The sequence below is a fragment of the Stylophora pistillata genome, chromosome 6 (assembly GCF_964205215.1).
Source record: "Stylophora pistillata chromosome 6, jaStyPist1.2, whole genome shotgun sequence".
NCBI lineage: Eukaryota > Metazoa > Cnidaria > Anthozoa > Scleractinia > Pocilloporidae > Stylophora > Stylophora pistillata.
In genome coordinates this window covers 21,278,188-21,293,803 of record NC_142524.1, presented here as the reverse complement: position 1 = coordinate 21,293,803, position 15,616 = coordinate 21,278,188, and the positions used below count along the sequence as shown (strand labels likewise).

General features: G+C 39.0%; 1 protein-coding gene and 1 pseudogene across 1 annotated transcript; one reads left to right on the top strand and one right to left on the bottom strand.

Moving 5' to 3' along the window:
* Positions 1 to 2,396: 2,396 nt before the first annotated feature.
* On the top strand, positions 2,397 to 3,579 carry LOC148728746 (uncharacterized; annotated as a pseudogene).
* Positions 3,580 to 3,884: 305 nt separating this feature from the next.
* LOC111345635 (transposable element P transposase) lies at positions 3,885 to 5,029 on the bottom strand. Its single transcript, XM_022952920.2, is given in 3 exon segments — positions 3,885 to 4,078; positions 4,081 to 4,331; positions 4,578 to 5,029. Coding segments are annotated over 3 exon segments (768 nt in total). The 5' UTR covers positions 4,913 to 5,029; the 3' UTR covers positions 3,885 to 3,896.
* Between the last annotated feature and the right edge of the window lie 10,587 nt (positions 5,030 to 15,616).

Here is a 15,616-nt window from a genome sequence, read left to right as displayed (position 1 = left end):
AGCTCGAAAGCCATATTGATGAGGGCTTAACAAGTCATGATCTTCTAGATGAGCCATAATATGTCTTGTGACTAGCTTCTCTAGGGTCTTAACTACAAGCGATGTTAGAGAAATTGGACGATAGTTAGAAACATATTCTTTACCACCATTTTTGTAAACTGGGGTGATGTTGGCAGACTTCCAGTCACGAGGTAGTTTTCCTCTATTCAGAGACATATTGAATAACTTTGACAGTGGATCAGAAATTACAGAGGCTGCCTCCCGGAACAAACGTGCAGACAAACCATCCGGGCCAGTGGCTTTATTCACATCAAGGGTAAGCAAAAGCTCTCCCACATTAGCACTAGAGCACATGAGATCTGGTATAAAGAAGCCTGAACCATGTGAATGGGCATCCTCATCGACATCGGTAGCTGGGTCAGGGCGGGTAAACACCGACGCGAAAAATTTGCAAAATAACTCTGCTTTGTCCTTGCCAGTAGAAGCCGTGACACCACGATCCGACCATTTCATAGTGACAGGTATTGATTTGTTTTTCGTTTTGGATTTTATAAAAGACCAGAAGCGTTTAGGGTTTTTGGAATCAATTAATGAGTGAACATGTTGGTAATAACTCTTATTAAGTTCCGATTTAACTTTATTCCTTAACGATTTATATTTATTCCAATCAACTTCAAGCTGGGTAGATTTGGCTTTCTTCCAAAGGCGTTTTCTTTTGTGGAAAAGCTTGCGTATATCAGAAGTGATCCAGGGCACATTTTGTCTTGATTTTATTTTCTTCGAAGGAACGTTGTTTTCAATGGCTTTAAAGAATGCAGACTACCAATTTAACCAAACCTCTTCCATTGTGTCATTGTCGTTCAATATAGCGTCCCATGGGATATTTGATAGTTCAAGACGAAAGTTATCCCAATTAGCATTTTTGTAGTCAAAGATTTGTTTTGGTCGTTGATATGGACGAGTGACTTTGCATGTCAACTTGAGAGAGACAACATTGTGGTCTGAAGAGCCAATTCCGTCCAAAATTTGGATGTTTTTAAGTGATTCTGGACGATTAGATATCACAAGGTCTAGGATAGCATCTTGACGCGTAGGCTCGTCGATCAATTGAGAGAAACCATAGAAGTTCACAATATTATCGCAGAAATAGTCTGATAAGACATTTGGTTGAGAAGGGCATATCAAGTCCCAATCAATATCCGGAAAATTAAAGTCACCCAAAAGAACAACATTAGTGTGATCGGATACCACTGTAACTTTTTCTAGTGACCTTTTAAGGCCTTCTAGATAGTTCATGTCACTTGAAGGAGGGCGGTAGAATACTCCTAGGAAGTACGATCCAGAATTTTTCAGTGGAATTTCGGCCCATAAGAGTTCGGGATAAAGCAAATCGTTAAGAACGCGGAGCAAGAAACAGTAAAGGCGATCATGCGCTTCTATGAACGTGAAATCGGTAGTTTTAAGACTGAAATAAAGAAAAGAAAACAAGCCAAAACGTCTGGAACACTGAACACTAAGAACTGTACTACGATCGAATCAGCGCGCGTCGCGCAAGCTAAAAGCAATCAAGACAACTTAACGATCGAGACAGTCAAAAATATAATTTGGATATATCAACAAAGTTGAAATGGTAAATTGGCCACCGTAACGATTACAAAAGCTGACGTTTCGAGCGTTAGCCCTTCGTCGGAGCGAATAGCCCTTCGCTATTCGCTATTCACTCCGACGAAAGGCTAACGCTCGAAACGTCAGCTTTTGTAAGCGTTACGGTAGCCAATTTACTATTTCAACTTTGTTGATATTTCCAAATTATTTCGTTACCCCCACCGACGCAGCCCCAAACAGTTTCTTTAGAACTATCAGCCTTTAGTCAAAAAAATAGCTGTACATCTACAAAGGCGAACGATTTGAAAAATACGTAATCCCTGATGTGCGTATCATTTTAAACAAACTTAGACATTTCAGTATACACACTATAGTTCCTGCCACCCACAAGGAATTAAAAAAGACTTTATAAAAGGGGAGACCCTTAGACTTCTAAGAACAAACTCCTCTCATACAATATTCGAGGAGAAAAAGAGAAATGAAGCGCATTTACTAAAGAGAGGCTACCCAGATGACCTCAATAGCACAACCCTCTCAGAACACTGTAAATTCTTTCGAGCTGTTTCAGCCCCAAAAATGGGGCCGAAACGGTGAGTAAAATATGGTACATTTTTAGGGCTGATTTGGCTCGTTAAATAGGTGCAGATTTGGACCCAAATTTAAGGGCTGAATAGACTCTCAAAAAGGAGCCAAAATAGCCCGATTAGAAGTCTGATTTGGTTCTGTAAAGGGCTCCACGAATAACCCTACTGGAGCTGAAATGTAACTTAATTCAGAGCTGTGTCAGCCCCCAAAACGGGGCCGGAACGGTGAGTAAAATATGATACCTTTTTTAGGGCTGATTTACTCTCCATAAAGGAGCTGTTTTGGGCCCAATCTCAAGGGCTGAATAGACTCTAAAAAAGAAGCTAAAATACCCCTTTAAAAGACTGATTTGGTTTTATGGGAGACGAAGCAGAGTATAAAAACATAGAGAATCTCCTTAAAGGCTACTCTAAGAATGGTAGTGTAGAGAAATTTTATGGAAAGTACTACTTAACCGTGGCAGTAAACTCTTTGAACTACTTTAGAGGGCTGTCAAGAAATGCAGCAACATTATTGGCGATTAAGTTGGCAGACAGTCTGTTGGCATACTGCAATAAATCTTCAAGGGGAAGTGAAATCAAAGAGATCAACACTGTGTTTACAGACAGAGACATCATGTGTTCAAGCTATGGCAATCTTGAAAGCTGAAAAGTCTGAAATCAACACTTCACAAAATCTGATTTCAAGTGTGACTCGTGGCGGACTTTGGTTTATTACTCAACCAGCACAAAAGGTTTTCTGCGAAACTGAAATGATCTTTAGAGAATTTACACATGTAGTTGGCTTACAGCAAATTGAGATTCCAAGTATTATTTGGAAGTCAGTCACTGACAGCACTATATTGTCACACTATAATATTATGGTTTGTGAAGCTGAGCTTGAACCTGTTCCCCATATTAGTGTACTGTATAGCATCATCAACCTTTATGTACGTGTCCGTTCATTTTCACTAGCTAAAGATATTATTGAGCAGCATAAAGTCAAAGTTAAGAAAACTAAGTCTAAAGCTCTACCTAAGGATATAAGCAGAAAATGTTATGACGCAGAGCAAGATAATGAAAGACAAGATTAGCAAGCATTTTATTATACTTTATTTACAAATCATCATCAACTAAACTTTATTCAAGTTGTAATTTTACAACTTGAACATTCAATTCATTAAATTAACTGTGAAGTAGCCCTAATCACGCTTTCAACTACCAGGCCCTGGGTAGCCATGTACTGAGCAGAGTCTATTGTGTATGGATTAAGTCTGATATAAGAACTTAATGAATGTAACATACCATACTGTTAAAGCTAACTCGTTGTTTTCTGTATCATTTATTTGCAACATGTTATGCAAACAAAAATAAATTGACTAAATAAAAGCACAGAGAGCATTGAACTTGAGATCTATGTACAACAATATAGTCTACCATGAACTGTATTTGTGTTGAACAAGCGCTATATTTCATATTTACTCACTTAGATGCCATCTGAAATAAACACCACCATCAAATAAATACACCAGTTGATGTGCTTTGAAGAGCAAATAAGCAATCTTATTGTGCAAATAGTATGATTCATAAAAAAATGAAACTATGAATGCCAGCAATATATAATATTTGTGGGTGTTGTCTTTCAAAAAATGCTATATAGCTTTTCTACTTGTACAAACAAGAAATGAAAACACTGTGGCATCTACACAAAAAACAAGTAGTTTTTTTTCAAGATTTATTTGGTTTCTTTCTAGCAGGTAGAGGATCATTGGTCACATTGACCCAAGCTCTGCGCTTGTCCTTTCTACCTCTTGTATTCCCACTTTGACAGGATATTGTTCTTTGTATTCTAATGGTGTTGTCATGGTAGCCAAAAGAGTATACATCAGGGTTGTCATTCCGTCGTCCTGATTTCGCTGATTACCGAAATACTCTTCAACTGGATCCTGACAAAAACGTTCTGTCAATACATATTCCATACCTTTGCTAAGTAGAAATTTAGTGGCTTCGTTCGCAGAATAGACGGTTATTTGGAACCCTTCATAAGTTTGCCGAGATAAGAACATCCTAGCTCGAGCATTTTTTGTAAAGTTTCCAGGTCTGGCATCAGTACTTTCTTTCCAGCTTTTCAGGTAGGCTAAGAAGTCCAAGAACCACTGGAATCTACAATAGAATAATAAACAAGCTTAGCCAATAGTTAAAATAATTATTAATAATACTGATGACAGAGTATGCGTATTTAATCTGTGAGAGAATTATTGATACTATTATTATTACTGTGTACAAAATAATGTTGATTACACAAAAGAAAACAATATGTAACAGATTAAATACAAAAAACAATATCAGATTGGCCATTCAATTGTGCTTTACACTATAACTCAATTGATTGTTCAAAATTTTACATACCTTTCGTCATCACTTCTAGAGTAGGGGGCTAAAAATGGCTTCCTTTTCCGTTGATGTTCAGACAAGCTCCTCACATTCAGGCAATCAAAGAACGTATCTACCATCTCGCACAGTTTCGCAGTATCATGTGATTCTGGTGGACCAAATGACTTTAGGACAGCAGACACTGAGGCACTTTGGACTTGTGCTGCCAGGTTGACTCTCATAACTGAGTATGAGTTGAGATTGATGTGCTCGTAGGTTAGCTTGGGAAGGAGCTTAAGACCACTGTCAATGTCCTGGTAGAACAATTGAGCAATGTGTTGCCAGAAAAGGTACATGCCATCGTTCCACATGTACCTTGTGCATGTGCTTGATCGAGAATGCAGCAGACAGTTTCTTGTTGTCTTGATTAAGTGCGGAGCATCAGCAAAGAAATACGAATAGCGACGACAGGCAAATAGGTTAATACTGCGATAAGCACACATCCTTGTCAAATCCACCATCAAGAAGTTTATGTAATCTATAGAGCTTCCTATTCTGTGATGCTCCATCTGAGGTTGCACCTATGCCCCACAGATTGCAGTTTGTCTCTAGGATGCATACTGCTTCCCAAAAGATTGGCATTATTTGGGCAGCAGTAACCTCTCTCGTGGAGAAGTGTGCCAAAGCAAACTTCAGTTCAGTGCACATGCCACATACTAGAAATAACAAGATGTGAGAAGCAATTTCATCTGTCTCCTCTAGTACAGCAAAATTTACATTGGGATCACCAAGATCAGTAAAGCCAATCAGCTCGCCAGTAACTTTGTCCATTACTAAATTGGCTTGAACCTTCATCTCGTCAAACAGCAAGACAACATATCTTTGCACACCAAAGTATGCATTGCTGATGGTCTTAAGTTCCTCTATGACTTGCTCATTGACTCCCCTTTGTGGCTTTATAGCGTTTCTGTAGTCCTTAAGACGCCGTTGACTGGGAAGAGTAAGGACACCACTGTTTCTTAACTCTTTATAGCACGAGAGAAACTTTGCTGCCAAAGACAGGCAAAAGCGAATGATCATTGGGTGATATCGCACTCCATATTTACTTGAGGTAGCCATTCGTTGTTTTTGTTGCCAAAAGAGGTTCATAAATGGTGCAACATCTTTGTCAGCTGAACTGAAGAGTTTAGCAAAATCATTACCCAGTTCATGATCAATGTTTATGCTAGACTTTTTGAGCTCATTGCGCATCTCATCTAACTGGTGTTCAAGCTCTGAGCAGCGTAGTCTCTGCTCTTGAGGAGTGAGCTTAATTCTTCTTGGATCTATAACAGACACAGGAGCTTTCGCATGAGCTGGCTTCAAATTGCCACTTTTTCTTGGCTTTGCCTTCTGAACAGCATGCTCTTTACATTCAGGACAAACTGAATCACTGGCATAAATCAAGCAGCCTTTAGCCCTCCAATACCCTTTCTGTGGAAATTGTTCCGAGTCTGAATCACCTGAATCTGAGCATGTTGGGAAAACATGGTGCAGTAGCTTACTACAGTCAGAGTCATTTCGCTCTACACCACAACAAATAATATAGCCTTCAAGTTCATCAACCAAGCGGCTGATGGTTATGTTTCTCACAGAGCGACGGTATTTCATGTATATTGGTTGATCATCGGGTAAATAGCAGCCGTAAACTTTAACTTTAAAGCTGAGACTGTCTGCCACAATAATCTCAGTCTTGGGCAAGACGTACTGACCATCCATCTTTTTGAGTACAACTTTGTCTTCAAGAATCCTCTTATCCCAATGATTCAAAGATTTGATATTGGGAAGTCTTCTATTGAAATCGGCGAGAGTTTTGTAGTACGTTTAAGGCCCTTGAGTGCATTCATTGGTGACTTCAGTACGAGTAATCGGAACTCTTGGCGATGGTTTCGGCGTCTCGTGGCTCTTTCTTGGCATGTTTATTGTCGAGATCGCTCCAAATCATGGTTTCTTTTTCGTCGTCTTTTCACTTGGAACTATAAAACAAAGATTGGACTTATATTTAATCTGTTTCGACATATTTTCTACATCAACACGAGATCTACGACTGCAACAGGACCGAAGTGCCGCGTAAGCCCTGCACACTGTTTGCACGAGTACATGTTTGTAATAGAAAGTTTCATTGTTATTACTTACATATCTCGATATCTTCTGGCTTGAAATGCTTTTCGCAAGTGTAAACACGATCTTTCTCTATTAGATCTTTGAAATGATGATCGATCTCTCGTGTTCGAGTGATTTGCTGTAGCCATTCGTCGCGCCCTTTCTTGTGCGCTTCGTCCTTCGGCTTTGGAAGCTTCCAAATTCCAAGGCCTTTCGACCTTCTACAGGTCCCACAACCAAGAATCGAACAATTCTCACCAGGCATATTGCACTAGGACGGTTTTAAACCGATCGGAATGACATTTAGAGCTTAATTTCACCGTTTTAAACTAAAATATTTCGAACACACGCCTCTCTATACAACAACTGTATTTGGAATGTGCAGGGCCAGTGTCACGTGACTAGTGAAAAATCATAACAATAACATGCGCCTTTGAAGTTCGCCGGCCTTCATAACTATTCCCCTCGATTAACTATGTTTTAACAAATCACCAGAAACATTCAAAGTCATTAGTTTACAAGTGCCAAATCTCCCCTAGCCAAGAATAATATCACAAGACTCGAGGCCTCACACTCACATGCATTCTCCTCGATCAAACGTTCAGACCTGCGTATTAAAATTGTGCCCAATTCAAAATAATGAGTTTACGCAGTGCCGTAGGTATATGGTATTGTATAAATTACCGCAATTGTAGAACTTTAGGTGCAATAACAAGAAGAAACATTCTGTATTTAATTTAAGCCTTAACTAAGAACCTTTTTTTTACTAAGAACAGCTTTATTTAACTATGATATGAACCGGTTTATTTAAAAAAGAATGTATTAACAGTGTTCGATCCGGACCAGAGACCGCTAGTATGATAAGGATGGTTAACGTTTTCGAACTGTTAGCTTACTATTTCCCCTTTTTAAACGAATACCTGTCTTACCTTACGACTTTTTGGAGTAACGTCGGTTGGTGTTTTCCCCCCTTCTACCTAAAAGAACGAAATAAAATTAGCTGTGCATATGCTAAGCAAAAATATTAAACCAAATGTAGTATTAGTCCGTTACTTACCTGGTCACAATTTCCACTCTGAAGGGTAACTTGGTTTATAGCGGTCCCCGAATTAGAATAACCGGCTGATGAAGGGCGCTTCTAGTTGTCGAGTCGCTATCTGAGTCCGGCGAAGAGAGATTCTCCACGGCAGGATTTTCTACGTTGGCTGGACCCTAAATAAATAGAAAAAAAGAACACTTGAGTCTAACATGAAATAGAAATCTTAATATTAATCAATAAAGTCCAAAGAAAATAGGAATGAGTTAAAAGCGAACAGATTACCCTGGTATTCAAACACTCTCAACGCTCGACTCAACTAATCGCCAAGAATAACGCTGTACAAAGTGGACTGGAAATTAACTTTTGCGCATGTGCCAGCAAAGTGGCGCGAAAAAGTAATCTCCCGCCAGGCTCACATGGTATATATATCTCATATCTTGAAATAGATTTTATTGCACAATTAAATGTAGGAACACCTTTACCTCTTTTGCATTTTGGTGACCTTTTTCCTGTTCGGGAACGATGCCTTCGACGATGGATTTCTTTTTCCAGTTTTTAAACCAAGTCCTTTCTTTGAAGTTGGGCAGATAGTGCAACATTTCTTGCTCATCTTTACTAAACACCAAGAAGTCCTCGCCGTCAAAGGTTAAATGTTACCATGGAAACAACTTTGTTAAGCTTTCTTTATAATGCATGATCTCCTTGGTTTAAAGAATGTGCATATATTTTTAATTCATTCTGGACTTAGCCTTTTTTTAGCCGTGAAATGGCACCAAACCCCTTTGGACAAAACAAACTTTTGTGGAGCTAAAATGGATATGATTGGGGAACTATTTTGGCCTTAAAGGGTGCTTGGTCCTTTTAGGCCTTATAGGACGGAAATGGCACCATCTGTATTAAAGCCCCTTTGTACAAAACGGACTTTTGTAGAGCCAAAATGGATATGATTTGGATATATCAACAAAGTTGAAATGGTAAATTGGCCAACGTAACGATTACAAAAACGGACGTTTCGAGCGTTAGCCCTTCGTCGGAACGAAGGTATACTCGCCCTTCACTCCGACGAAGGGCTAACGCTCGAAACGTCAGCTTTTGTAATCGTTACGGTGGCCAATTTACCATTTCACCTTTGTTGATATATCCAAATTATTTCGTTACCCCACCGACGCAGCCCCAAACAGTTTCTTTCGAAACTATTGGCCTTTATTAAAATGGATATGGTTTAGGAGCTATTCTGACTTTTAAAGGGTCGTTTTGGTTTCATTAGGACTATTTTGGACTTGGATGGGGCTGTTTTGGCTATACCTTTTCAAAACGACCCTGACTGGGCCAAATCAACCTCTGTATTAGAGAGGCTGATTTGGTGTTTGGGGCTCAGTGAAACAGCTCGAACGAATTTACAGTGAAGTGAATTAAAAAAAAGAAATTAGCTTTTCAACAGCAACAAAAGACGAACCAACGAATATTACCTTTTGTTACACAATACCAACCATCAGTGCCAAACCTAAAGCAAATTCTCATGAGACACGCGCATTTAATAGAAACACGACCACTACTGAATGAATATACAAAAATCCGCTTCTTGTATCTTTCAAAAGAGGACGGTCGCCCAAAGAGGCTACTCTAAACACACGCTGGGGAGTCGTGTAGGCCTGTCAACCCCGTTTTACATTTATTTCATGCGCAAGCATTTAAAGAAAGTAAATGTTTTTATTCGGAGGAAATTTTCGCTTGTACCAAACATTCTTCCACCGGATTAGCTTCTCGCTGTTAAATGAAACCCATTTTTTGTCCAGCTATTTCAGAAATCCATCTCCCCCAGAGGACGTACTTTTGCTGAGAACCTCGAGAGACTGAAAAATACCATCGAGAGGGCACTTTGCAGCCCCAAAGGGTATGGTTTTTCAGTCGTTTTGGTCGTAAATAGGGTAAGGGTTTTGGGGAGTGGGCTGAACACCCCACCCAATTTTTCTGGGAGTTCTTCCCCCATGGCCTCAGGTAGAGTTACCATTTTGCCATACCATTATATCTAAAATGATGTCCACCCTTTTTTTTTGAAAGGAGGTTGCCTAGTTTGATCTGAAAAATAGCAACTAGTTCTTTTTTTGCAATTTCTTGAGGTCACTCGGGGTGTAACTTTCACTGATCTGATGACAGCTGTTGTTTTCAATTGAAGTAGATGTACAGGAATTTCAACAACATGAGGGCAGCAGTGGTTCCTTGTGATGCTTTTGCCATCAAATTTTTAACAGCATTCTTTGCCACTAGACTCTTTCCCTGTTCCCAATGGGAGCTGTCCCTCTTTTGGTAACTTCTATGTTTACGGGCAAATCCTCATGCTCCAAAACCTCTATCCTTTTTTATACCAGAAAAATGTGGCGACAACTATCCCATTGAGTACATTTCCTTTGAAAGTATTTTTATATGTCGTAATTTTTCTTCTCCACACCTGCAAAGTGACAAAGAAAAAAAGAGGACAGATTGAAAAATATTGATTACCAGTGGATTAAAAGTGTGTCACTTACATTGTACATGTTAATGAGACTTGTAATCCTTGAATACAGGTATTTTTGCATGGTGTATGCAGTAGAGATATAGCTATACTATGATATGCATACCCTGGCCAGTAAATGACTTGACAGATCCTATTTATTGCAGTAAAGCAGGAAGGTGGCATAACATAATGTGTATGTAAGGTGTTATGGGATTTGTTTTGGCTTATCCAGGCCCTCTAATTTCAAACTGCAAAGCATAAGAGCCCGTTCTTTTACCTACAGTAATTAGAACATAGCTAGCAGAGTCGCGCAATCAAATTCATTATACGTAAGCGTGCTCAAAATCCCGATAGTGCACGCTGATAGCGTCAGCAAATCCGGCTTCGCCAGAATTTTTTTTTCGCGCGAGCGACCATTGCTAGTGCGGGGAAAAATGATACATTTCGCGACAATAATGGATACAAACCCATGGGCTAGAGTTTTTAAATGAGGCAGAAAAAGAGAAAAACAAAGGAAAAGGAGACTCCGCATCAGCGCCGTCACGATTCGCTTCAACTGATATTGTTGTCCGTTTTTCGCGTCGCATTTGATGCACAATTCCACCGGCTATGTTCTAAAACAATTGGTTCATGCTTTCAGCTGTGCACTATCGAGTTATGGAGCACGTGGGAAGTTTGGAGAGCACTCAAGAAGCTAGAGTTGCCCTCGGCTATCGCCTCGGGCAACTCTTACGCTTCTTTCGTGCTCTCGAAACTTCCCGCGTGCTCCATAACTCGATAGTGCACGCTAAAGCATGAACCAATTGTTAAATAGAATAAATATATATAATTACATAGAAATAAATATTTCAGTGAGAATTTATAACTGCAGCTGACACTGAAAGTAGACTGTCTGAATATATTGATGACCATATTACTTAGCTTGGGAAATCATGGCCATCTTTCTCAGACGGACTCCAACTTCAAAATATGTCATAAAGCTTTTGAAATCCTGTCCATAGGAAACAGGTGCAATATTTCAAAAAAATAAAAAAAAACAAAAAACAAATAACTTAATAAAAAAGCGGGTAACAAGTTGAAACTCGTGTAAGATTTAGAAGCAAATCAACTCAAAACAGAATAATTGTACTTAATTTCCACGATTTGGTCAGTTGTTCACAAACCTCAGGAGGTAGAAAGGAGGAGAATTTAGAGGAGAGGTTTGTCAACAGTTTCTTCTTTTCATTTCCCATAAGACATGTCCAGCCTAAATTTCCCTGTTTGACTGTCCAAATTGACGGGGATACACCACATTCTCTAACAGCTTTAAGGAATGTTTTCAGATGTATTCCCCTCTGCTCTTTGCTTGATTTCCTGAAATCACCTTTCTAAGTAGCAACAAAATCTATTCTTTATGTTCATAATAAATGAACAAGAATTTAAAGCAGACTGCTGTCGTTCAAATTTGCTTTAAATAATTTACAAAGTAGACTTTACACTACAGGCAAATCTTTTTTATCTTTACTTCATTTACCTCATCCCATTTAATCGCCTCATAAATGATACTCTTCTCTAGAATATCTGTAATCTGCAGAAACATGTGGAGCTCATCAATCATGACCCTTTCAAGTGGTATGTCAAAAAGAGGCTGTGCGCAGCATCCGGGATCCTTATACCATCCAGGGTTTAAATTGCGTTTCAGTTTCAAGAAAAAAGTCACTTGGTGAAATCATTCCTGCAAAATAATAAAAATTAAATATTTATGAGTGTTGCAGTTGTTGAGGCCCATTTGGTAATTATGTGAATGGCTACATCCAGTGATTAATAATTTATTGTGTAAGTAAGTATTTACTCATAAAATTGTATTTAGTTTTTGTTGTTATGTATATCATCTTTTTAAGTAAATTATGTATTGTCACTGAAAAGCCCCATCAGGGAAGTGTCAATAAAGTTATTGTAATTGACTCACAGATATTACCTTTCTTTATTGCTACATGTACACCAAACACATGAATGTTTACATGTGGTAACCTTCATACCCATACAGAGTAGAAGAAACTGGAGGAAAAAAAATGATCTATATGTAATAGTAAATAATTAATTTTTACTGAGAATGCCTTAAATTGAACTCGAAAAACTTGCATTGCAATATTAATGACATTATTTTTATTTAAACAATTTTTCACCTTTTTTCCTGTGCTTGAATTAATGATGAAGTGATTGATAATTTATAATGAAACGTGAACCATAATTATAATATCTGGCTTTTTAAGAGGTCTTAAAGAAATAGTAGTTGCCGAGGCTAGGAATGCGTTTGAATAACTTGAACTACTTGCAGAATAAGAAATCATGTCTCGAGTATCACATTCGACGCACGTATAGAAACTGTAAAAATAAAAGAACAGTGCTTTAAGAATCTTGAAATATATTTCGCTCTTCGAGCCTCATCAGTCAAAAAGAACCTCATGTAAGATGCATTAATAATGTTTGTATGTTCCCAGACATCATGTAAGCAAACACGGGGTAACTTATTTTACGTGGTCTATCGCGCGGGGGACCCGGAAACAATTCCATTCGCTCTTAGAGTTCATCAATGAACTTTCTGGTACTTTGTCTATCCGAACACCCTCAGATATTTGCCTCAGCATGGCGTCGCTGGAGTAAGACCCGGTAACGTTCATCTCGAAATTCTGCGTTATGCTGTTGTGTTTCTCTTTACAATGCTTCCACAAGACTGACCGCTCGTCCTTTTTGGCTTGTGACTTCACGTGTTCTTTGCCTCTTGTACATGCACTCCTTGACGTTTCTCCGATATAGATATCGCCAGACTCCGCACATTTTATCTCATAAGTCACACTCTGTCGATCACAAGGTCCTCTCTCACGTTCTCTACACCTTCTTTCCTAGAGAGAAGTATGATTTCCTGGACAAATTAAAGGTAAAGAAGGTATATTTTGTAATAAATGGCATTCCTTTCCTAACAGATGCTGCCAAATGTGCACATAAATATATTATCTGAACTAGACATGACAGCCTGGCCATCATCCAACAGTGATAATGTAAAAAACAACAAGGCCACTGTTGTGGGTTAATGCACCCCCTTCCGCACTGAGCTTGACCTTGTGAGAGAACATAAATCTAGTCTTTTAAGTAACATCTTCCTCGAATTAACCGTGGAAAGATGAAATGAATTTTTTTAATGGAAATAAAATTAAAAGATATGGTAATATTGAAAGTACCATGAAGACTTTATCCTCGGGAGCTTCAATGTTATTGGCTTCAATCTATTTCGATCGATTTCTTCTATTTCTGTATTTATCATGGGTTAAGTAACCCTTTCTTTAGGGTGCTGCATGGCATGTTGTTACAATTGCTTAATTAGCGGTAGGCTACATACAATATTCGAGCTGTTGTCATTTATATTCATTCGCGTCTTACGGCCGTCCCCACGCCCTAAAAATTAAATACCCAGTGACTGGGAATTGTCAGTTTCCCTTAGAAGTAGTTTTTTGCATATACGAACGTAGTTTAGAGTGTTTTGTGGGGTGGTTTTTTCTTGTTTCATTATTATTTTTTTTTCACATTTCCCCGGTTTCATGCCGTTGATGTACCATTCCTATGAATTTTGTTGATGAAGGCATAAAAAAGAGGGTCGCCTACGGCTCGTGTTGGCACACCCCAATTGTGGTTACTTATTGAATGATAACTGTTTCATATTCGTTTGAGTGGGGTAGCGAATTAGAATATAACTCTCTTTCTGTTGTGTCTGTGCCGCGTGACTCTTAAGGTGGCTCGTACCGGTTTTCGTCTTTTTGGTGGTTTGTAACTTTGAAAAAATACAACAGAAAGACTGACCAAGGCCAGTTGAACACTTTTACGGGGTTGAATTATATAATCATTGGTTATCCAAAAATAGGCGTCATTTTGTCACTAGCAGTTTCCATGGCAACGCTTTCATAGGCTTATTCAGACGCATTTTTTAGCTTGTGGCTTAAATAATTCGAAAACTAACCTGGTGACCCCATGATTTTTTTTCAGTGATTGCTTTTGGCACTTGAAAAGGAAAATGCACAAAAATTTTTAAAAAATTCTACAGAGCAGAATCTCAGAAAATCTAGCAAAAAGGCAATTTTCAGACATCGCAAATTTCCTTCCGTAGAATTTTCTATTTTTTTTTTTTTTCTGATGATTCCTCTCGCCGTTATTATCATATTGGAGCAATAAAAAGAAGGGGTCACCGGACTTGTTTTCATGCAATAGCTTTCGTGAGTTTAGTAATTTCCACACGCGTTCTCGCGCATTTAAAAATCTGGATTCTATAAGATCGAAAATTGCTCATGATCTGTTATAGCTAACGCTGACAATTGCGTGCGCTCGCGCGCGCGCCTACGATCTGATGTTTACAGACGTTTACTGCTAATTAAGAAAATCATTAAGCAGTTGTCAAAGACAGCCTCCCGGGCTCATCTTAAAAATCCTACACACGACTTCTGGCTATATCATATTATTTTCCTTTAAGTTTCAAAGTCTTCTTCCACTTCAGATAGATTATCCTTCACTTGAGTTCTTCTTTTTTCGCCGTCGCAAGATTTCATATCGGTTGAATATTTCTTTTGAATGTGCAGTGAAGCAACTTTTACTTCTCTAAAGATCGTCTTCTTCATCTTAGTTTCTATCTCCTGCATTCACAGCAGCCGCTCAACACATCAAATACAAGCTCTTAGGTAAACTTCTCACAAAAGTAGAAAAATTTCCACGCGCCGCCATCTTTGTTTTGAATTTTCATCTTTTGATCTCGCGCTTCTTTCGCACGTTTCTCTCGCGCGCGTCACGCAAGAGTGACCTGTTGCCCGCGCGAGGAAACTTTTACGAGCCACCTTAAACACGTGCATTCATGCAGTTTTTCCGCTAATTGCGCGTGCTTCGCGCGAGTACAGTCGGCATTTCCGATATCTTTACTATTCAAATTACAATCGATCGGTAACTGTCAGGCGATCTCCGCCGATCAGGTCAGCATTTGGTCGGGAAAATAGCGTGAAGTACTGGGAATGATAATGATAATGATACTTTAATATTTATATTGGGCAAATTAAGATGTGGATATGATCAAATGCACATCACAACACTTTTCGGGGGACTTTGGCCGGACTGCATCAGCAGTTTACAAACAATCGAAGGAAACTTATTGAAGATGCCCCCTTCCCCCCCCCCCCCCCCCCAATTCCCCGTAAACAGGCCAGACCACATCACAGTAATCTCGTCAGTGGGTTCTTTAACGTCCCCTGCCAAACCAAATTAACTAATTATAGATGCAGGAGACGGGACCTACGGTTTATTCGTCCTTATCCGAGAAGACTAGAATGTCTATCCATCTCTTGATATTATAGAAAGGTAGCGCAATCTCCTCAGTTATTTTAAGAC